General features: G+C 41.0%; 1 protein-coding gene and 1 long non-coding RNA gene across 2 annotated transcripts in view; one reads left to right on the top strand and one right to left on the bottom strand.

The window, feature by feature from the left end:
* Window positions 1–23334, top strand: part of LOC142056894 (uncharacterized) — an 89365-nt gene that overhangs the window by 47039 nt on the left and 18992 nt on the right. The window lies entirely within an intron of this gene.
* LOC142055917 (interleukin-8) lies at window positions 10474–13740 on the bottom strand. Its single transcript, XM_075089944.1, has 4 exons — window positions 13617–13740; window positions 12740–12875; window positions 11885–11968; window positions 10474–11406 (listed from the first exon to the last, which is right to left on the bottom strand). The coding sequence occupies exons 1-4, from the start codon at window positions 13675–13677 to the stop codon at window positions 11376–11378; spliced, it is 312 nt and encodes a 103-aa protein (XP_074946045.1). The 5' UTR covers window positions 13678–13740; the 3' UTR covers window positions 10474–11375.

Raw genomic sequence — 23334 nt, forward strand, 5'->3', positions numbered from 1 at the left:
GACAGTGAATCAAAACTGAGCTGCTGGATCTGTTCAGCAATCTAGTCTGACACAGTGAAAAAGGTTCTTACCCTCAAAGTGTGGACACTGAATCCAGTTGCCAGGCTACTCCTGAGGTAGTGCAGTTTTCAGCATGACATGCTAGTATGAGATACTTTATTTCTGGGTTGTGGTAATATGATGGGCTGTCAGGGATTCCTAATGGAGAAGGCAAATACCCCATCTGTAGCTGTGTACTTCATCTCAGATAGGACAAGAGGAAATGGCCTCAAGCTGTGCCAGGGGAGGTTTAGATAGCATACTAGGAAAAATGCCTTCGCCAAAAGGGTTGTTGAGCACTGGAACAGGCTGCCCAGGGCAGTGGTTGAGTCACCATCCCTGGAAGTATTTAAAAGCTGTGTGGATGCGGTGCTTAGGGACATGATTTAGCGGTGGGGTTGACGGTGCTGGGTTAACTATTGGTCTTCAAGATCTTAGGGGTGTTTTCTAACCTAAACGGTTCTATGAGTCATGATTCTGTGAAGGAGTCTAGAAGCTGTTAATACATTGCTGTCAGAAATAAAAATAAAATAAACCTAAAGGTAAAGGTATAAGGATTGCATAAAGCCTTTGCATTGACTGGTACAAGTTCAGATCATCACAGGGCATCACCATGCCCCAAACCCAAGCTATTAATGCTGTAATTAAATGCTATAGCTCAAATCCTGTTCTCACTTCACTCTACTTCTAAATGAGGACAAACCAATGTGTGGCTATTATGTGATGAAACCAGAGGGCTACAATCCTAGGCCACTGTTTGGTAGCAATGGTCTTTGTGTTGGTTTGAATGGTCCCCATCCCGCTACAGATGTTCACTCCTAGCTTTGACTCCCTCTTGTTGATTACACTGACACAGGTGTTCATAGAATGAACGAGTCAAGACAAAGGAGCTCACTCTTATTTTGTGCCATGTTATTGTTCAGTTACCAGTTCTGAATTGTGATGCACCGTGCAGCAGCACAAACATTTGTGCCTGCATGTTACACTGCTGAAGGGTTGGAAGAAATGAGGAAATGTAGAGTTGAAATCGGAGAAGAAGGAGGATAGCAGCTTCTGCTGAAAGCAGCAGCGATGTCAAAAATTACTTTTAAATTTCACTCAGAAGGAAATGCCCTGGCGTGGAGCTGCACTGGCACTTTACCATGCAGAAGAGCTGAGGCTGGCCAGAAAGAGGAGGTTTGTTAACAGAAGAGATTAGTGTGTTTGCTGATGCTATCCTTATCCAAACAAGCCTGAATGATCTTGAATGCAAATGTGAAAGTGTGAAGGAAAGGAAAATGACCTCTTAATGTAGCAGGCGCAAAGCAGCTTTTTTTGAACATGTTGGGAACATTGTATCTCTGGCCTATCTTGTGGATCTGGTATTGTTTGCAGGGTGTTTTGGGTGGGAATCAGAAACCTCCCACAGTGCAGTGGTTGAAATCAGTTGGCATTAAGCATGTGCCTTGATTAAGTTCAGTTGCCCTTTAAGTGCTGGGGACAAAGTTCCCCTAAATACATATCTGCATTTTTAATATCAGGGGACAACTGTAGTGGAATTTAATGGCATTATAGTAATTTCTGATTCACAGTGACTTAACTGGAGAATATTTGTCATCTTAAGCTCTCAGAGACCCTAAAGATCAGTGTAAAACAGGAAAGAATTAATGTAGGCAAATGTGTTTTCTCGTTCAGCTCAAATACATGGCCTTCAGAAATATTCGGAATGTGGCCATTTAATTTACAGCCTTTCTTAAAAGCAGAAAATGCTGGATTTCCAACACTGCAGCTCAGAGGACATTTTTGATTGCAGGGTCACAAAGTACGCTTCTTATCAGTCATATTTGATTGCTGATATGGGCAAAGGAAGCAAATTGAGTCAGTGAGTCACATTGTTTTAGAGACTAAGCCTATGTGCTTGACAGCAGTCACTACATGACCATGGAAGAATGTTGTTTAGCTTCAGATTCCCAATGGTGAGGCTAAAATGTTGATCTGAAATGACTTGTAGCATTTTTTCATAGATGGAGACAGCTGTTTGTCAGCAACATATAGAATTCATAGCTCCTAAGAACTAGAATGACAATTTACTAGCAGCAGGACATGTGAAGCGGTGTGAGATGTTTTCTGCTGTTGTTTGTGTCCCTACAGGTGAAGGAGTAGTCTGTAGAACCCTAAGCTCAGGTCAGTGCTGGAGTTAGCGGTGCTGTTATGTCATGCCCATAGTCCTTGGGGTGGAATTGGATTAATATCACAGGAATTAATTTTGCTCATTTTTGAGCATCTGCAGAAATGTTCACTAAATGCTATTCCATGTGTTGTGCTTTGTCTGATTTCTTGACACTTAATAATAGTTCTGTTTGACTGGACAATAAGCTTTGAATATTTTGTTAGCATCATTAAGCAGGTACTGTCAGACACTAGCACTAGACCCACTAGCACTGGTTGAGGCAGGTCGCCCAGTTCCTGCATCTCCAGTGTGACTTTGAAGTTTCCTCCTTAAATCACATTAGATTCTGATGTACACCAGAAAGTGTAGGAATGGCCACTGAGGATCAGAGTAAAGGTCCATCGATGCTGGTGTTTTATTCCTGGGCTGGGGACACCTTGGAAAATAGGAAAAGAAGAGGACAAGCACTTGGGGCTGCTTGTCCAGAATATCCTCACGCTCTAGCCTATTTTAGGGCAGGGATTTCCTGGACTGGGTGACATTTCCATGCATTTGGCTGTCCTCAGTGGATTTTCTTCTATGTTTTTGTTGACTTTTGTCTTTGGTCTCTGTACACTTTTGAAATACACAAAGTCCTTTGGCGAGGAGTTCCCCAGGTGAAGTATTTGTGGCATGAAGAACCACCTTTTACTGTTTGTCTGAACTTTGATTCCTTTAGCTTTACACAATGGCCCTAGTTTTCACATTAGAAAATACTCTCATATTGGCAAAACTTGAATAAAAGTTTGCCTCTGATCCTTGTTCTAAACTGCCTAAATATTTTTTTAAAAACCCTAAAGGTTTGTTTTCAAGCACCTGGAATCTGATATAACCACAATTTATGGTTATTATATCATATTAAATATGCATTAATGCATTTCCAAATATTTATTTGTTATTGCTTTGAAGCATGTATATAGATGCTTCTTCTGTTTGTACAATCCTTTCTCACATAGAATAATTGTTACAGTGGAAAAACAGATGAAAATTCTGGGGCTCTGTTGTACGAAGTTAACAAAGTGAATACTGGATAAAGGAAAACATTATCTGAGCCAGTGTGAGGTCAGTCAAGTAGAAAATAGGACACAAATAATTTTTTAATGTGAGTGGACTGTTTCTTTAGATACATGCCAGGAGCTCAGCATAAGTACTGAGCAGGGTAGGTAGCTTTCTCAATGAGTGTAGGCTGTTGAAACTGAAATTGTTAGTCAGTTTTTTGTCACTGTGTATGTGTACTAACACATGCTTGGGTTTTAACAGGTAGGTCACGGGGTGTTTTTGGAAATCTACTCTGGTTTTAGTCATATGGACTGGGAAAATTTGCTTACTTACAGACACAGCTCCTGATATCGGGAAGAGCCAGGGCAGCACCAATGCCATTCATGATGAGATAAGAGATTTCAATCTCTGCAGGTGGCACCTGTTGCAGAGCATTATGGACACCTGGGAAGTATAATTCATCCTTTTTATGTATCACCCCCTCAGAATTTGTGTTTCGTGTTCAGTGGGTGGTTAAGCTGTAAAAAATTCCGGATTATTGCAAAAGATAAAATGTTCCTGTCAGTGGCATCTCACCCTGGACTGTAAGGACCTTGCTGTTCACACTAGACACCTTGCTCAGGACAGGCATGTAACAAGACATAAGACAGGCCCAAGTTTATAGAAAAAAATCTATTTACGTTGTATCAACAATATAGTTTCACTTACTGATTTCAGTAGCTTATTTTCTTTGGTGCTGTATTTCCATATCCTTGCTTGCCATTTTGTATTCTCAACATGTCAAGAGTTTTTAAGACTTCTCCTTTTTTGCTGTTGCGGAACGTGTTGTTATGGTGGAAGTGCCAGAACTTTGTTTCAAAACCAGTGTTACAGATTTGAACATAAAGCCAATTTCTACGTTTTTGTTCTACCTATGAGAAGTAACTACAGCAGGCTACTTCGTGTTCAAACACATGGCAAGGGAGGAGTGGCCTACCTAAACAAACAGAAATGAGTTATCTCTGTTTGGACAGCCTTCCCTTTCTGAGCAATGATTTCTTGTCAGCCCAGGAGATTTGAATCAAGATAGGCATCTCAGATGTCTCTGCAAATGGATTTTGGCTGTTCTTTTTAAAACTGCCTGAGGATTGAGATATCTCATGGTTCCAATGAGTTTGGCGTGGCTTTTTTTGTTTTAATTCACATAAATTTTGCGTAGTTCCACTTAGTGGAAAAACCCAAGCTCAACATCAGTGGAGGCCAAAATCTGAAGTGCTGTAGAGGCTGAGGAGGATCTCACACCAGATTTCTCGATATGAGAAAACATACTGCAACGCTTCTGTCCCACGTCCAAGACTGGGTGGTGGCAGGTGATGTTTCAGGTTCTGCTCTTTGGTCCTTCCTTGTGCTTGGTACATATTGCTTCTCCTATATTTCTGTGAAAGCCTGACCAAAGGGAGAAGGTAAGGCCCTCATTTATTGCAGGTATACTGGTTAACTATGTCTCATTATAGCAGGTGGCAGTACTTTCCTGAGTACAAGTAAATAGGTACTGGCTTTCAGTTAGAAGACCTTTCCTTTTGATCATGGCCTTAATTGTTTCCTTGGCCCTTGTGCTTTGCCCCCACACAGTGGCTCATTTTCCTGCAGTCTTATTCCTTCTAGAGGTTCTGCATCAAGTAAAAAGAAACAAATGCGATCCAGACTTTCACTAGCATGTCCAGTCTTAGCCTTCATGAAATCTGCCACTGAATGCTTTAGCAGTCAGCTAATGAGGCAAGAGTGTCTTCTGTTACTGCCTTGGTGTTTATGCTTCATAGCCATAAACAGAGCTTTCTTCAAGCAAATGGAAGAGGACAAAGTTTGTTTTCACAAAGCGTATGTGTTCCTTCTTATCTGGATTTCAAAAAGTCACTACAAAGCGAGACATAAAAAGTCCAGTCAAAAGTTAGCAGTATTCGCTGCTGAAGATTGCTGTTGTTAGAGTCCTGCTAGTGTATAATCAAAGCGAGACGGTAGTCTAGAGGACAGGCAAATGTGTGCCTCTTGTATGCCACTTCCTAAAATGGTAAAGAAGGAAAGAATACACAGCTAATAGTTAAAAAAAAAAATTGTCTCCATTCCTCAGATTTCAGGTTTGTCTTTCTGTCATCTGCCCATGTTTCAGTTTCTCTTAAGTCATTCTTTATTTCCCGGAGGGAAACTCTCCCTGGCACCACCCAATTCCTTTAATTTCCCAAGCATCCCGTGATGGTAAGACAGTAGAAGTGAGATGAAATAAATAAGAGAGTAGCTTAGGTGGCAGAGGCTTGAGCACAAACCCAAAGGCCAAGCACCCCTCAGCTCTATTACAAGGACAATCCTCAAGTCATTCCCTTGAAACTCTGGGCTTGCATCCCCTGTGGAGCAAACACAGCATTCTGATCTTTTTTGGCCCATCAAGGTAACCTGCACAGGCTGTCACAGACTCAAGCGTAGTTCAGAGGGCAGAGCGGGGAGCAGGAGCCCGGGGGCCTAGGGTTTTTCCTTCTTAATCCTGGGAATGCTAGTAGTTCATTCAAGATCCTCTTGGCATTTTTCCACTTGTGTCTTGATCCCACTTACATGGTAAAACAAAACTGTCAAGAAAGAACAGATATGAATCCAAGAACTGTAAATACACTCATTGCCCTGACTTGGTGGCAAGAGAAAAAGTTGAAATGTGTATCCATGCACCTTGATATGAGAGAAGACTTCCTTCTCCATGATATCCTTAGGTACTGCCTGGTTTCAGCTGGGATAGAGTTCATTTTCCTCCTAGTAGCTGGTATAGTGCTTGAGAGTTGGATTTAGGATGAGAATAATGTTGGTAAGACACTGATGGCTTAGTTGTTGCTGAGTAGTGCTGACACTAGCCAAGGACTTCTTAGCTTCCCATGCTCTGCCAGGTGCACAACAAGCTGGGAGGGGGCACAGCCAGGACAGCTGACACAAACCAGCCAAAGCGATATTCCATATTGTATGATGTCATGCCCAGTATATGAACTGGGGGGAGTTGGCCGGGGGAAGCGGTGATCGCAGGGACAGGCTGGGCATTGGTTGGCAGGTGGTGAGCAATTGTATAATGCATCACTTGCTTTGTATATTATTATTATTATTATTATTACTACTACTATTTCACTTTATTTTATTTCAATTAATAAACTGTTCTTATCTGAGCCCCTGAGTTTTCTCACTTTTGCTCATCCAAATCTCTCCCCCATCCCACTGGACAGCAAGCGGATGACAGGGGCTTAGTTGCTGGCTAGGGTTAAACCACAACACGTAACAAAAAGGTCAATGAATGTGATAGAAACACTTAGAGAGGAGTTCCCTAAAGGTAAGTAGAAATTTTAAGCTTTTACAATTTTATTGACCTTTTGTTTTTAGCATGATCAGTTGAATTGAATTCTGATTCTCTTGCCTGCTTGCAATCTTGAAAAATAAGTGACTTCAAGGAAAGAGGAGGAAAAGAAGAATTGTCAGTATTTCTGAAGTGTCATTATTTCTGTGGAAGCATGTAATATGTATCTTTAGAACAAAAGCCAGGCTAAGAGTGTGGACTTACTCATTTGGTTTTCTTATGAGCTATGGAGCTCTCACAAGCTCAGTGTGAGCATTGCTTCACTGCTTAAAAATTAGTTTTGACATTCTGGCAGTTTGTATTAGTTGAGTCAGAGAAGCTGCTTAGCTCTCCTCTTTCCACTGCCTTCTCAAAAGTTGAAGGTTCATTTGGAGGTAAGGTGATTAACTGGGTCCAAATGTGCTCTCAGAACAAGCTACTTGTCTAATGACCTCTTACTTTCACAGGTTTTTATAAGGTGTACATGTATGAAAAATAGTGCTCTGCAAAAGAAAAAAATATTGGATTTTCCCTGGTTTGTCTATCATCCAGTAAGGAATAGGAGAAATTGATAGTCTGATACTGGAGTTGCCAATGCACCCTTTGGAGGGAAAGGTCTTACTTCACCTATCTGCTAGAGTCATTGCCTGAGTCCATGGGGATACAAGCAAGTGGGATCTGGTCAATCAGTACAACTTCTTTTTCCCTCCAAATTTGATCTTGTTCCTTGTGAATTTTATCTTTCTTGGAATAAGATAGCTGGACCTGTCAGAGGCTGATAATTGTTTACAATAAAGGATATTTGTTAATGATGCAAAATTACTGAGCATAGCTCTGTTGACATCTGCTTGCAGAAAGTTGTAGAAAGATGTCACAATGCTGCCTGTTTCATGATGGGTGGATGAAACTTAGTTGCAGTGAGCCTAGTATACCTATAACCTAACTAGACAGGCACAGAGGACTTGTAAAGTAGCTATTGTCACTGAGGAAATGGATCTGGGTGTCACAGGTTGGATGGTTTGATAGAACTATGTGGAATGTCTTACGGCAGTCAAAAAGACGTATAGAGTTTTAGGAAGCATTTAGGAATTATAGGGAAAAAAAAGGAAAACATGAGAAAATCATATGGCTTTCAGTGTACCATGTTGAAAGCAACCAGGTGTCTAGTGTGTGTACTTCTACAGTACCGATTAAATGGTAGAAGTCATTGTCATGATGGGTTTGAAGAAAATGCACTGCAAGTGCTGTAGGTACGGAGCTGTAACAGTGCAGAGTTTGCACTTGAACTCCGGCTAGGTGTTAGATCTGACTAAAGGAAACCAGCCTATTCCTTTTGTAATTTCCAAATTGCACTTAGATTCTCAGCCTACCTTCCAGATTGTTCCATGCGTAGCATCTTCCTCTCTAGAGCGCCACAGAAATTGTGAAGTCATCTGTGCACTGACTGGGACTAATGGTTATTATTAAAAATCATGAACTGCAGGTAATATTAAAAATAAACTGTCATGGTGGTTTTCAACAACAGAGATATCAGGCTTGTTTTTGTAGGTGGCAAAATCCTCATTTCACTTTTGCATGCAGGAACAAAATGCTTGTTTGCTGACCCAGAAGTTTCCATGCCAATTAGTATAGGTTCCAAAGGATCCAATTCCTGTGGGGTTGCTCGTAATATCCTGTTATAAACAAGGATAAATGCAACCCTTGGAACAAGTCTGCAATATCAGGCCAGTGCTTTGTGAAATTTTCCTGGGATTTTCCCGTTCTGTGATAACAGCATAAGAAATGCAATCATCTCCAGAATGAGAAGCAATCCATTAACAAAAGCAATTAAAGGGTGGATAATGCATCTATCACGTGATACGTAATCAGGATGTTTGTATTAGTCAATATTCAGCAAAGATAGAGAAGTAAAGCCAGCAAACCAATGTTTATATTATCCATTCTTCTAAGGAAGAGTTAAAAGTATTTTTCAGGGACTTTCCAGTATTACTTTCAATGACTTCCTCAATGGCTTGCAGCATGTATACATTAGAGAGAAATACACTTTTGGTATTATAAGAACAGTAACTTGAAAGGCTGGTCATGCCTGACCAACCTGATTTCCTCTGTGACCAGGTCACCTGCCTGGTGGGTGAGGGAAAGGCTGTCGATGTTGTCTTCAAAGGCTTTAGTAAAGCCTTTGACTTTGTGTCCCACAGCATCCTCCTAGAGAAGCTGGTGGCTCATGGCTTGGACGGGCATACTCTGCTGGGTAAAAACTGGCTGGGTGCCCGGGCCCAAAGCACTGTGGTGAACAGAGCTAAACCCAGCTGGTGGCCGGGCACAAGCAGGGTTCCCCAGGGCTCAGTGTTGGGGCCAGTCTTGTTTGATGTCTTTATCAATGACCTGGATGAGGGGATGGAGTGTGCCCTCCGTAAGCTTGCAGATGACACCAAGCTGGGTGGGAGTGTCGATCTGCTCGAGGGCAGGAAGGCTCTGCAGAGGGACCGGGATAGGCTGGATCCATGGGCCGAGGCCAGCTGTGTGAGATTTAACAAGGCCAAGTGCCGGGTTCTGCCCTTGGGTCACACCAACCCCAGGCAACGCTGCAGGCCTGGGGCAGAGTGGCTGGAAAGTGCCCGGCGGAGAAGGCCCTGGGGGTGCTGGCTGACAGCTAGCAGTCTTACGAGGAGCAGCTGAGGGAGCTGTGGGTGTTTCGCCCAGAGAAGAGGAGGCTGAGCGTAGGCTTTATTGCTCTCTACTACTACTTGAAAAGAGGTTGTAGTGAGGTGGGTGTTGGTCTCTTCTCCCAAGTTACTAGCAATAGAATGAGAGGAAATGGCCTCAAGTTGCACCAGGGGAGGTTTAGGTTGGATATTAGGAAAAATGTCTTTATTAAAAGAATGGTCAGGCATTGGCACAGGCTGCCCAGAGATAGCTCTCATTTTATGATCACAAAGCTACCTAGAAAAAGTCTTTCTGCTGTTTTAAGACTGTCTGGATCATAGGTAGAAGTGAAATACAAATGTGCATGCCTCAAATGAACAGGTATGCACTAGTTTAGAGCAATAGGCTTTAAACCTCTTGGTTTTTCTCTCTTACTCTCAGTTGCCTTCCAGAAGATGCCGAACGTGTTGCTGGCTTTCATTTGGCCACTGTTGCACTTTGAGCTGATGATTTCAAAGGATTGTTAAGTGTGGATATTTTATACTACTCTTATGAGCTGCACCGGGACTCCTATGGGAAGACACTATTACACCCATAAAGGCTGTGTTCTCCAACAGCCCTGAAGTGGGACCGGAGATGGGCTGGTAACAATATGAAGCATCCCAGTGTATCTGCCAGAATACTTCCTCGGTGTTCATATGCAGTATGAGTGCTTCTCTCCCAAAGGGGCCGAGCATCGGTGCCTGTGCATGACAGGGAGGAATAGCCGAGGCATTGTGTACTCAGCACTCTCCGTTTCAGGGATCAGAATAGGAAGCGGTTGTTACACAAGGGCAAATGCTTGATATCTGGGTACCTGAAGTAAAGCTCACAGATTCCCATTTTGATAGTCAAATATTGGCTTTTTGATGTAGCAAAGATTTACAGCTCTGGTGGTGTTCCAGACACTGGCAGTGTTTAGGCATCTGGGGGTAAAATTTGTTTGTCTGCAAGTTACTTAAATGAAGAGCCTTGCCCTGCAGCCCACCAGTCCCCAAGGACTGGGAATAGCCTGAAGAGAGGAGAGTGAGCATTTTACCCTATCCTAGGAGTGTGTTACTGCATTCAGTAATGCCAGGTTACCATAACAGGGTGGGTTATGGTACCACGTACTAAAAATTTTCATTTCAGTCCCAGAAATCAGGCTGAGGTGGCAAAAATGAGGCAGACTGTTTCCAAATAAAGAAAATGAAGATGTAAAACAACAAACAGGGTTTTTTTTTGGTAGAAAACATTTAATAACACATTGTTAGGAATAATTACACTCTCACAAGCAAATTCTGTGTATGTAAAATGCAGTTTTTCCATTAGCTGATCAAATGGTTAGTGAGATGTACAATCAAGTCCTTGTACAGAGCAATGAGACTGTGAATGTTTCTTAAGAAATTAATAATAGAAATGGAAATCCAGTAGAAATGAGAAAATTTATCATCATTTTTCTCTTGTATAAAAACTACAATTCTTTAAATTAGAATTAAATAATCTCATCAGATTAGAAATACAATTACAAAAACAATTTAGAAAAAAGTTTATAAATAAGAAATTCATACATTTATAAATACTATGGCAATGACAATAAATAAATACCAAATCCACCGTCTTACAACTTCAGTAGGCTACGTTTTAAAATGAAATCACATTTACAGAAATCACAGTTCACAGTCTAGCCACAGGCTGGCTGTGAATCAGGAAACTCTTGTTGACACAACATACTAGGGCACTCCAGGGGAGCAGGAGGATTTATCAGTTTGCTGGTGTAGTAGCAAAACAGTGAGGCTTAGTGTAAATAAGCAGTGCTGTTAAGTGCATTGCGCTTAACCAGCCATGTTTGGCTGAAGTGGCTGCCAAGGTTTCTTCACCTCCTTTAGCAAACCACTTCTTCTATTCAGTGTCTTCAGTGTCAATGAACAGCATGTCCTGGAGAGAACACTGACCATTTTGAAAGACTTCCTTAAGTAGATGCAGTCAAATAAATAAATAAATAAAACCTCATCCATAATTAAGACAATAACACTGATGCAGGAGGTGGCAGGTGGTACGCTGCCACGAACGATGCTTTTCCTGAATGTTTCTCTCGACGGAGGAGTGGGATCAGTTCCCAGATTTTTTCTGTCCTGGTGTTTCTTAGAGTGGTGAGTCAGAATTGAGTTGAGCCCTGTTAAGAGAATAATTTAAAAGGTGGTTCAGGATTGGTTATCGTTGCTTATTTCTGAATCCCAGCCTGTGTATATCTGGTGGCCAGCTGAGAAACTTCTGCAGCATGAGTTTCTGTGTTTACTCGCATCAAAAAACTCATTAACTTGGAAATATGATTTATTAATATATGCCACTGTAATTAAGGGGAAGATGAATTTTTTTAAGCCCTGTTTTAAAAAGGGAGCCAAACACTTCTGCGTTCCTTTCCCTCCAGACAGAGTTGCCGGTACTCAAATGTTTAGTAGTGGCATATCGGCTTGAACAAGGACCCTGCAGCAGAGTCAGAACGACTGATTATATAATTAAGCAGCAAGTTTTCTTGTTCTTTAGGTCTGATAAAGAGAAATTGGAAAGTATCACTAAGAAATCCTCCAAACTGGTGTTTTTGGGGGAGGTTTACCATTCAGCTGCCCAAATTGAGAGGGAATGGGACTTACTTGGCCAAAATTGCCTTTATGATCACTTGCACCCAGGGAGCAGTGGGATCCAAGCACACCTCTCTGCCATCCTTCAGAGTAGCTCTGCAAAACAGGGAATAAAGAAAAATCAGGGGACTGCTACGTGGATTTGTTTTACCCTCAGAATGTAATATTGCATTGCTAGATTACTTAGTACAAATTCATCCCAACTGCTCTAGGTTAGACTTGGGCGTTTTGTTATATGGATTCCACATCTGGGGAGACTAAAAGTATCCAGAAGTTGTGTGAGTCTGTGTGCCTGCTCTCAAAGCCATCACACATTCCGAAATTTCTTTCTCTGTAAGTATGGGTACTTGCTTTGCATTTGTTTACCTTAGTACAGCTTCCTTACACAACGGTTGAAACCTCCAGTGCTGAAAAGGTGTTTCAGCAGGTAAGGATTTCAACATTTCAGTTCCTCCTCTATGCTATTCAATACCAGATTAGTTTCATTGTTTCCCGTAATTTTTCTTTCCTAGACTGACTCAGCCTGCTTTAATGGGAGCTTTGCCTGCCAAATAAATGCAGGATTTAAACTACCTTATTATTTCTTGTAATAAGAGCTGACCCGTCCTTGAAATTCATATGTTACCATCAGAAATATTTAATATGTCCCATGACAGGTAAATAGTGATCGGTTCACAAATACATAAGGTCATAGAGACGATGAAATACCTGGTGTATTACTTAAAACCGTCTCTCTCAAAAGAATAACTAAATGCAACTCCATCATGTCAGCCTGCTACCTGTTGTACTTGTCAGGAAGTGTAAAAGCCCCTGCTGCAGCAGCAAAGTGTAGGTGAAGAAGAGGGAGGCTCTTGCAGAGCTACTTACATGACTTCAACGTTCTTGCAGTGGGGGCCGCTCTGTGTCAGCTTCACATCTTGAATGGATTTAGGAGGGATGAACTTTGAATGAGTGGCTATGCACTGGCACCGGAGCTCGGTTCCCATCCTTGCCAGGGCTCTACCTGTGAGCAGAAAGGGAAGATCGTGGTTTGAGAGGCAGTCTTATCATCGCTGTATGAAGCACAAGTGCTCCATTTTATAGATATTTTCAGTTAAAATACTGCATTTATCCAAGCTGCCTAAATCCTCATGGTAGAAAGATCAGTTGCTTATTTGTTTCCAAGTACATTTAAGACTCAGTTAACACAACTGTTTGAAATAAAGCCACATATTTTGTCATGGTCCCACTGTACGGTTACGTGCATTGTTTTAATATCTGGATTGACAAACTGGCAGCTATGCAGAAGACAGAGCCCTGGTTCTTTTCATTAACTGGAGGCGTGTCCATGCTTATATGTTCATATTGCTTGTTCTCCATTCCCAGCTGTGTATTACTTGCTTGAGGCAGTATGTTCACAAAGAAACAAATAGGAGATCATAAACTGCTCTTTGTGTGGGAAGGGAGAGAAACATTCGAACACTTAAGCAGAAGACCCTGTCTCTAGCTGCATGCGCTTCGAGTGAAACATGGAAACAAAGCACATTTAAGTTGCATTCCTATAATTTTTCCCACAAGATGTCAGTAACTCCTCAGTACAAGGGCTGTGTGGTAGCTGTCTGACCAAAGAGAAGTTGCTGAAAATCTCTCAAAAGAAACTAATTTGCTGAAAGAAATATAAAGCTACTGCTCTGCAAGGAGGAGCATCTCGGTAGACGCCTAGACAATACTACAGCCACGGGGATCTTGGGAGGGATTTCCTTACCTTGAGACATAGCCACTGAAATCAGAAGAAGAGCCAGGACAGCCACAAGTTTGCCGTTCATGATTCAAGAGGAGTTTTTCACTGGATTGTTTAGCTCTGGTTCTGTGAGGCAGTGATCTCCTCCTGGAGGACTGTTGATGTCTGGTCTGGGCAATCCGTCTTGTTTATATATACCATTCGGCGCCCAGCGAGGGTGCTCTGCTAGCATGGAGATTGCGTTAGAGGAATTTCCCTGTTGCAGTAAAATGAGCCACATGACTGTTGTGAAACTCCTTTGTGGATGACGAGGAATTTTTCTGCTGAGAATGATATAACGTAATAATTTATTTAAAAATGTAAATAATAGCCATGCATTCTGAATTCTTTGGTAAACCTTTGTGATTTTTGTGCTTTTTCTAATGCATACCCTCATTTAGTAATATAATATTTTGTTGTAACTTTTAATTATTTTCTTCAGGGTAATAACTGTTCTTCGTAGGGGCGCCAGATCTAGACTTGATATATTTAACTTATCATCTCTGTTTATGGTGATAGCTTCTATTTGTCTGATTTTAAGTCACTGGAGTGGGAATCGGGCAGTGCTGAAATCACTGAAAAGCTTTTTCACTGGCGTCAGGATTTTACCTCAGCGTTATTTTGATGTTAATGATTTTAATTTTTTGTTCTTTTCATTTTCTCTCTTCAAGTGGCATCTTACAAAGTAAATTAATCTCTAATACTATCTGTTCGGTAAAGCATTTGAGGCTTCATTTGAGGCTTTCAAACTTCTTGTGGGAAGCAGATAGCAAATTCCGAACAGCTTTGAAAATCAAGCCTGCATTTTTCATATCACACATGTTAATGAACGATAAACAGAGGAGGCTTTGTGTGCAAACAAGGTAGCTTGACCTGCTGGCCACAACTGATTTTGTTTCCTTTCTAAGTCTAGATATCTTTAATAAGTCTTTTCTGTAATCTTTTTCAGTGACCGTAGTCCTAGGTCTTAGCAAAGGGAAATAACGTTATGTATTCTGGTGCTGATATAGACTTTTCTGTTAAAGAGCCTTGTTACACAGGTGCTGAATATTTATTTGCTGTGGCTGGTAGAATTTCAAGGGAAAGCTTGGGCTCAGATGCTGATCTGTTGCTTAAATGAAGATTTGGGTTTTTTACCCACACGGAGTGTGTGTGATAAGATGCCATTCTGTTTCGGGGCCGTAAAAATGTTGTACTTTTGATCAAGATGAATTTGCTGCTTGTCATCTGCACCCTCAAAGCTTCATGTTTCTGTGCTCTGTGGCTTTATAGACGTACTGCTCCCCAACCCCGAGGAGACCAGAAAAACTCAATTATCTTTAGCATGTAAAGCATTATAATTTATTTATAGTAATAATGTTTGCCCATAATGTCTTAGAGAGCTTTACTGAAAAATGCCATTTAGTCCTCTGAAGACATGAAAAAGGAGAGGATTCTACCAGGTACTGAAGGTTATGTTTTATTGTTTATGTTGTGTTATGTTGTATATGTTATGTTAAATTAACAGGGTGGTTTCTCTGGCATCAGATTGTAGATGTTGGAGCTTTAACCAGGTTACTTGGAATGAGGTTTTGCTGATTATTTTCTTTTCCGTTCTCTCTCTTTCTCTGTCTCTACATATGTATGCACACACAGAGGGTAATTAAGATTTGATTAGGGATCTCACTTTTCTTAGTTACTATTTGCAGCTTCATTATCTAATTTTAGTGTGCGCTGAAATGCCATTAATGTACAAGGCAAAAAAAGAAAATTCCCCCTCAAATCCCCAAGTAAAAACAATGACTGATTGTCCTCCTTACCACACTCTCAGCTATTTCCTGAGTGTAACAGATCTGCAAAAATCCCCAGGTCAAAAGTGAAACCAAGAGCCTACTCCACCTATATGATTAACCCTGCCCCTGGGCTAAGAGTAAGTATCCGACTAAAAGAGCGGGTGGTTTGTAATGAAGTGAAAATCCACTGTTTTTTCTGACAGCTAAAGCATCTCCTCTCCCTCTGCTTCTTCTCTGATGTGACACAGTTTCATCGAGACTCTGTGAAAGGGGTGTAATAGAGACCATATTGGCATTAAAACGTTGACACCTGAGATCAAGCCCAAAGGCCAGGCACTCCAATCCTGTGCTCCTGGGAGTGCCGTGCTTCGCCCATGTTCTCCCTACATCCCTTCCACACTTTGCCCAGGATCTCGTCCCAGCCCCTGCCTATGGGAACTCCAAATGCATTATCTGATTCTGGCAGCGTGTGTTTTCCCGCCAGCTATCAGAGGTGACTTGTGCAAATGGAATTGCTGCTTCTTTTGAAGGATAACATCACCGAGCGAGCTGATACCACCACAAGCAGAAACCTTCCATGCTTAACCCTATTAAAAGCACGCTTGTAACGAACAAAACAACAGTTATGCAACAGTCTGATTACTGAAAGAGTGCTGAAAAGGGAAGTAAATATGTCCCTTTCCTGTGTTTTAAGGCAGGGTATAGGATGTGGTCTCCGTGCTGCAGGATGGAAACAAATTTTTTTTCTTCTTCATGACTCATTGCCTTGCCTAGTGAACACAAAAGTCAAAAGGGAATCTTTTGGGATCCTGACTGGGGTCTTCTAGACTCTTTGCATATAGCAAATGACACCTTAACAGAAGGGACACAGTGAGGGGGATTCATGCGTACTCTGGTGACCAAGAGCAGCATGAGGGATGGGGGAGAGCTGGGCTCCAGTCCCTTACTCTTTTGAGTCACCCCAGTTCCGGAGGAATGCTCCAGCCTCTGGACTTATAAAGTTAATCTCTCTAAGAAAATTAAGAATCCAAGTTAAGAATCTTGTTTTAGACAAATTCAAACCTCTCGCTTGGTAAGTTGTGCACACAAAAGCCCAAAGGCCAGGAGACAAAGCTTTCCCTGGAACGAGGGTTCAGCCTGCGCAAGGTGAACTCTGTCAACTCCTGTCTCCTGTGAGCCCTCTCTATCAGTCTACTCTTGTTCCCCAGGGGAAAAACCCCACACTGTCTTCTGAAGCCACCTCCTTTTCCCCACAAAGGGCTTGGCATTCCACTTGACCCGCGGAGAGCAGAAGGGGCAAATACAGCGGCTGGGAACACTTGTGGAAGTTTACACTGACGCAGAAGCATAGGGAGCAGATATGTGAAAAGCAGAATGTCTCCTAAACGTCTGGTTTTTCACTTGCTATATAAGGAAGTGATGGCAAAGAAGGGAAAAAAGCTTAGGTCAGTTTCTGTTTTTTTTCAAACTGAAGTGTCTAAATATAGATGGTTACGTACCCTTGGTCAGATCATGGCAAGTGCTGGACTTTCCTGAATCCCTATGGAATCATGAAATAGCAGTACAGCTTTTTAGGTGATTTGCGTTTTACTTTATGCATTCATAAATATAGTAGTAGAAGTATGTATTCGTGTGACTACATATTTATTTGTTATGTATGTTTCAGCTCTGCTTGAAAACAGTCAATTCTGTAGTGTCGTTTTCACTTAAATAAATTGTTGTGGGTTAAATGAAATGTTTCATTTGATCCAATTCAATATGAAGAGTCATTGGCAATATTAATATAAGGTATCTAGCAATACTAGAAAATGATACATCAATATTCATTATCATATTAACATAAACTATTAGCAACTATTAACAAATATTCATATTAAAAATAAATTCGATCTACCTGCTGTTAACAGAGGAGATACTAAGTCCAACTAGAGAATTGTTAGGGAGCAGCAGCTGGGGTTTTACCTGCTCTGTGAGGGCTGCGTTTATTGCTTTAGTTGCATTTCCCTTTCACGAGTTTGGCAGGAAGCATTTTCTGACTGTGGAAGTAAGATATGGAAGTGGGGGGCAGAAGCACATGGTAAGTTCTAAGAAGTTTGTGCTGGGAACTTTTGATTAAATTAGAAGTGGTCAGTAGACATAATATACGTCATGCATTCATCTCCGACTCTTAAAATTCCACTTTCTGTCATCTTAACTGTCTGCTTACACTACAGCCACTGCAGCTTGGCAGATGATAGCCTGAACACTTCCTGGCAGCGCAGCCACGGTAGGGTGTGCACAGAGATGGAGAGTTTCTCTGTAGCACTCAGGTGAAGGTAGATAACCTGCCTGTGAAAGAAGTTCAAAAATGTAAGCATTTGAAGCTTGAATAAAAATATACCATTCGGTATTATAAATGAGATCTGTATTGCATAAAAGCTGTTATATGTCAAAGTTCCGATCCATTGGATCTCAAGCTGCTGGGTAGATCTAATCTCGCTGTTTACCAAAACTTGGGGGGCAGCAGTGGGAAGGAACAATCGATGTATTCAGTCAGCTTTCAAATTCAGATTTGTATCCAGAGTTGCCCTGGTTGGAGGCTCCAGTGGGGGTCAGTCCCTACCAAGAATGAGACTGTCCTGAGAGTTTCCCACGTGTCTGTTTGCAGTCTGATGTTCTGTGTAGCCTGCAGCAACCCCCCAAACCCCAGTCTCCCACCCTGGATCTCAGAAAGTCAAACTCCACAGGGCAATCATGCTATCTTCGCTCACAGTCTGCCGTTGCTCTGACCACGTATCTCTGGTCTAGTGATTGCTGCTAGAATCTGCACTTCAGCGCTTTCTATCCTCAGAAACTAGATTTATATTGCCAGGCATAAGTGACGTGTAGCAAATCATTAAGAGAAAACATCTTTAACACCCTTTTTGACTGTAGAAAGAAATTAACGATAAGCGCAATGGGAATTCACACGTGAAACTGAAGTTTAGTCTTATAAGCAGTCTCCTGGACCCTTGAGCAGTAACATTTAACCTAATGAATATGCAAGCTGCAAAATCCTTTTGCAAAGGTAAAAATGTGTTCTATTATAGTATCGGGTAGAACTAATGCGAGAGAAAAAAATATTGCAAAATATTTCCCCTTATGTTAAAATAAATGGTGTGTTCTTTTCTTCTAAACTTCTAAACTTCTTTTTGTACATATGTATATGTGTGTGTCTCTGCCTGCGCCTGGAAACTACAGTGCAATTAGTATTACTTCAGAAGTAACACAGGTAATTTAGTATCTCTAATTTTAGCTGCTTCCTTCTGAAAGACATTAACTCACAGTCATTAGGCTACCCCGAGGCTGGCAGTGACTTAAAACTGTTGATGAGACATAGCGAAGCACCTCACAGGAGGCAGTTTAGTTGCCAGTCCACGCTTACTTGCTTGCTGCAAGTATCTGGGTGTTACAGGTACACCCAGTCAGATACCGTTTAGCTAAAGGCCTTCTGCAGTTTGTTATCGTTGAGCCTAGTCTTTACTACTCTTCATTTAGTACCAGCAGAATACTTCAGCTCGTAGCAAATTACTTTCCCAGACCACTTGTGGATATGCCGAACTAAATAGGACCCCACACAAGCCAGTGATGTCCCTTTATCAAAAAAAGCTGACCTCTTCACTCTGTCCTTCATTTCTCTGTGCTCATCTGTTACGTATCCATTTCCAATACTTTTTTCTTAGCCTCATTATTTCTAATGTTTGGTGAGGGTTGTGAAAGGATTTCAGAAAGTTTGACTATGCCTGTTGGCCCTTCCACATCCATTGACTTGTTGTCACCTTCAAAGAACTGTAACAAGCATGTGAAAGATTACTTTTTTTGAAGCTACACAGACTCTTCCTTATTATATGTTTATTCACGTGTTTATTAATTGTATCCTTTCTATTTCTACTTCAAGTAAGGCCGTTTAAGGGTAACTAATTTCCTGTTGTTTATTCCTGTCCTTACAGCACTAAAACACACTCATTGAAGTTGAACTCCTTGATCCATCACAGACAGAGTTTTAGACATAGACACAGTCAAGGAAATAAGTAGAATCAGCAACCCTCTGGGGGGAAAAAAAATCACATGTAGTAATGTAGCAGAAGCTGGGTCTGTTCCTCGACATTCTCATCAGCCAGTGTTTCCTCTCATTTCATATCCTTGACAGACTCCAAGGTATATTTTTCCTTGACTTTTCTTTGATTGGTGTCTCAATATTGTCTCTGGCCCTGTAATTAGATGAAGTATAAAGTGAATTCATAAATTTATTAATGAACCTATTACCGCTAATACAAGCTACAGGGAGAGGAACAGGTGCTCACCAGTTGTTAATGACAGATTTTTACTGTACCAACAGGTTGACATATGTGCAAAGGCAAAAAAATCCTGTGTTTACACAAGTACTGCTCCAGCAGAAAATGACTTCCTATGTCAAAATTGTGCAAAGTAGGGACACGATTGTCCCCATTTACAGCAGTGAAAGCTAACAGGCTTAGAAATACTAGCTGTGCTTCTGAATTACACCCAGAAAGAGGAAGTGAGTCTTTTAGAGCTTGACTTTTGGAAGCGTCAAAGACGCACCCAGACTGTGCTGTCTCTCAGCGATGGTGCATCATACCTGTGGCCTTTTGGGTGGCTCAACACACAGGGAAGGTGAGAAACTCTTTTAATCCCAGGTATTTAGAAATCTAGATTTAGAGAGAACTGTTGGAAAGAATTACTAATGCCTGAACAGAGTGAACATTTTCACACCAAGAAATTAAAATATGCTTTCTTAAAGTAGCTTTCAACTGAGGCTGGTCTAGTACAGAAGACAACTTACCTGGCCAAAATAGCCTTTACAGTGAGCCGGACCCAAGGAGCAGTGGGTTCCAAACACACTTACTTGTCTGCCACCTTTCAGTGTAGCTCTGCCAAGAAAGAAGCAAAGCAGTCCAGGCTGCTTTCCTAATGCTTTGAAATGTATCCTAGCTATCCATCAGTTAAGTAACTGGAGCACGTGGTACGAAGTTTCGTTTATTAAACTTGTTTGATGTTTTCCAGCTAGCATTTATGAGAGAACTGGGGAAAAATTATTTTCCTGTACTTTTTCTGTACTTGAGCATTTAAGTTTGTAGGTTTTTTAATGAATAATGTCAATATAGGTGCTTATGATACAATCTTTTTAATGAGTGTGATGAATTTTTTATGGTTTCTGTTCTCTATCTGGTCATAGTTTAGCAGATCTTTGAGGAACTTAATTATCTTGGAATTTTTTTTTTTTTTTCAATCAAGCCTGGCTGAAATTACCAATTACTCGTGAGGTGCAACTGGATGCCAGGCAATTCTGCCCAGAGGGTGTGATCGTATAAGTATTATTTGCTTATGAAACCATAGTGAAAGCATAAAAACACGAAAGCTCCCTTCTGTTTACATGAATGCATTGATCCAGTTCATGTGAATAGTTCCTGATGTGATTTTAAATTAAGCTTACCGTATCTTTCACTGTGTACTCACATGGATTTTACAATTTAAGTTCCACGCTCCTTGCGCAGAAAAACGCTCAGTATGCAGTTCTGGCATAGGGGTCAACTCGTGGCCTTTCCAACTTTGCCACAGGCAGGCCAAGTTAGTGGAAACTGTTTGAAATCATGTCAATGGGATCAATATTGTATCTTTGATTGATTCTTCGTTGTCTAAATTATTAATCGTGCCCTGAATGTGCTATGGGGATCTAATTCTCTTCTCTGATATTGGTCATAATTAAAGTATTAGCATAGAGAGACTTTTAAAATACTGTCTGGAAGTGGCTTGTAACATTGGCAGGAAATCAGCTCAGTCCTTTGGATAGAAGGCCTAATACCTTACACTTAGCGTCTGTGAGGCTTTGCAAGGGATGTGTAATCCTACCCGAAGTAACTAAGTAGCTAGGCTGTGAAATGCCAAGTCAGTTCCTCCTATGGAAATGCTCATTTACAAAAGCGCCCACATTATTTCCACATTTTTGCAGCGAGGTCCTCTTTGGCTCAGTCTCACGTTCCGGGTGGCCTTGGGAGGGATGAACTTGGAATGAGTGCTTATGCACAGGGATCAGAAGATTTCGTCCTCTGCCTTCGCCAGAGCCTTACCTCTAGAACAAAAATAAGTTTTGTCTGGGTAAATGAACAATCTCATTATCTGCTCCTATCAAGCAGAGTATTCCCTTCTGTGTGCCCTATTCTGGTTACTCAGACACTGATTTCCTGAAGACTTGGAGATAAAATTAACCTCACCTGCACAACAGCGGCAGTTACCTTTTCAGAGCTGTTGGTATACAGATGCATTTAAAGTTAAACTTGTATCTCAAAGAGAATATACTTTGATGTTTTCATAGCGCATTTGTGCCTGGCCAGATTCTACACCTACATTACCTGTCTGGAATGAAGTAGGTTAACATCATTAACTATGTCCCCATATTGCTTACTAGTTTCTGCCATGATCATCTGCTCGTACTCTTTATTATCTTCTGCAAATTGCATAATTCTTTCTTTGAGGAATCACTATCATCACCTGCCTACCAAGAATAAAAGTACAAGTAGGAGAAAGTTGTCATTTGGAAAAGAGACATATAGACACATTTAGAAAAAAAGTCCTGTCTTAATTCAAACATTTCTTAAAATCTAGGGTTAGGCAAATATCATGGCATAGGAATAAACTAATTTCCTGACAGAAGCATGTTTTACCCCCAGAAATGGCCACAGCATCCTAACAGATGCCAATACAAATGTTTTTTTTTTTTAATTATTTCTGAACAACAATTTATTGCAGAAAAAAAAACCGTACAAAAAGCCAACATTAACACGACATAAGCCCACCTGCATTTGAAGATGTGTTTTAAGAAATAATTTTCTTACCTTCTGACCTCGCCATTAAGACCAGATAGAGAACCAAAGCAACAACAACAGAGTTGCCATCCATTGCTGTGCAGAATTTTTCTTCTGGACAAACGTCCTGCTCTGGTTCTGTCTCACATCAGGTTTTATACGGAAGGGTGCACTCCCAGCAGCCAAAGTGCTGACCAAGTGCCCAGCACAACATGGGGGTTCTGTACACACAGGTTTCAAACATGAGTGTGTTGCCTAAGAAATCCAATTTTCGGCACAGCCATTCAGTGGCACTTCGGAATTGCCTGCCGTGCTTCTGCTGCTGTGAGTTTTTAATTGTTTCTTTAAGTTATGATTATTTTCCATCACTTTCTGTACTTCTAATGGGATATTAGTTTTAAGCAACAATGCTGAGCTTGCACTTGGAAATCAATATGGCATTGGCAGGCATCCCCAACCCGAAATAAAGAGTTTTCCTCCTCCTCTCTGAATGTGGAATTTCTGATGAGCTCTTTGCACTGAGTTTAAATGCCTTGTGCAAAAACGTTTACCCAACACAATTATGGGAAATTGACGTTATTTAGCCAGTGTCTTAGGAAGGCAAGACATAACTAGTTTCTATTGTTCTCTGAAAGGAATTTGTCATTATCAGATTGGCTAAAGGGACTTAAATGCTTAATTCTGTACTGAAAAGCTTCTCTAGTCATTGAACAGGAAATGATGAATTTAAAATGACCGAGGCATTGTCACCTAAGTCACTTAAGCTCTTCTGAAAATTTCCTTTGTTCAGAATATGAAAAGAGAAAGTATCTTTTAATGAGTTGTAGTAACACCTGATTAAACTAAGCACTTAGGAAGTTACTTGTTTTTCTTTCTAACCTCATGTATTTAGAATAATCATAGGTGTTTAAAACAGAACATAAACACATGTCATAAGTGAAATCTCTCGAGTATTCCTCAGGAATCCGTTTCTAGAGTATGTATGGTTTAGTCATTGGGATACTGGATATTCTTATTTTTTGTGAGGTGAAAAAAAGGTGGTCTCAAGGAAAGAAACTGGACCAAACTGTGATCTGATAAAATATGTCA

The sequence above is a fragment of the Phalacrocorax aristotelis genome, chromosome 4 (assembly GCF_949628215.1).
Source record: "Phalacrocorax aristotelis chromosome 4, bGulAri2.1, whole genome shotgun sequence".
NCBI classification, from domain to species: Eukaryota; Metazoa; Chordata; class Aves; order Suliformes; family Phalacrocoracidae; genus Phalacrocorax; species Phalacrocorax aristotelis.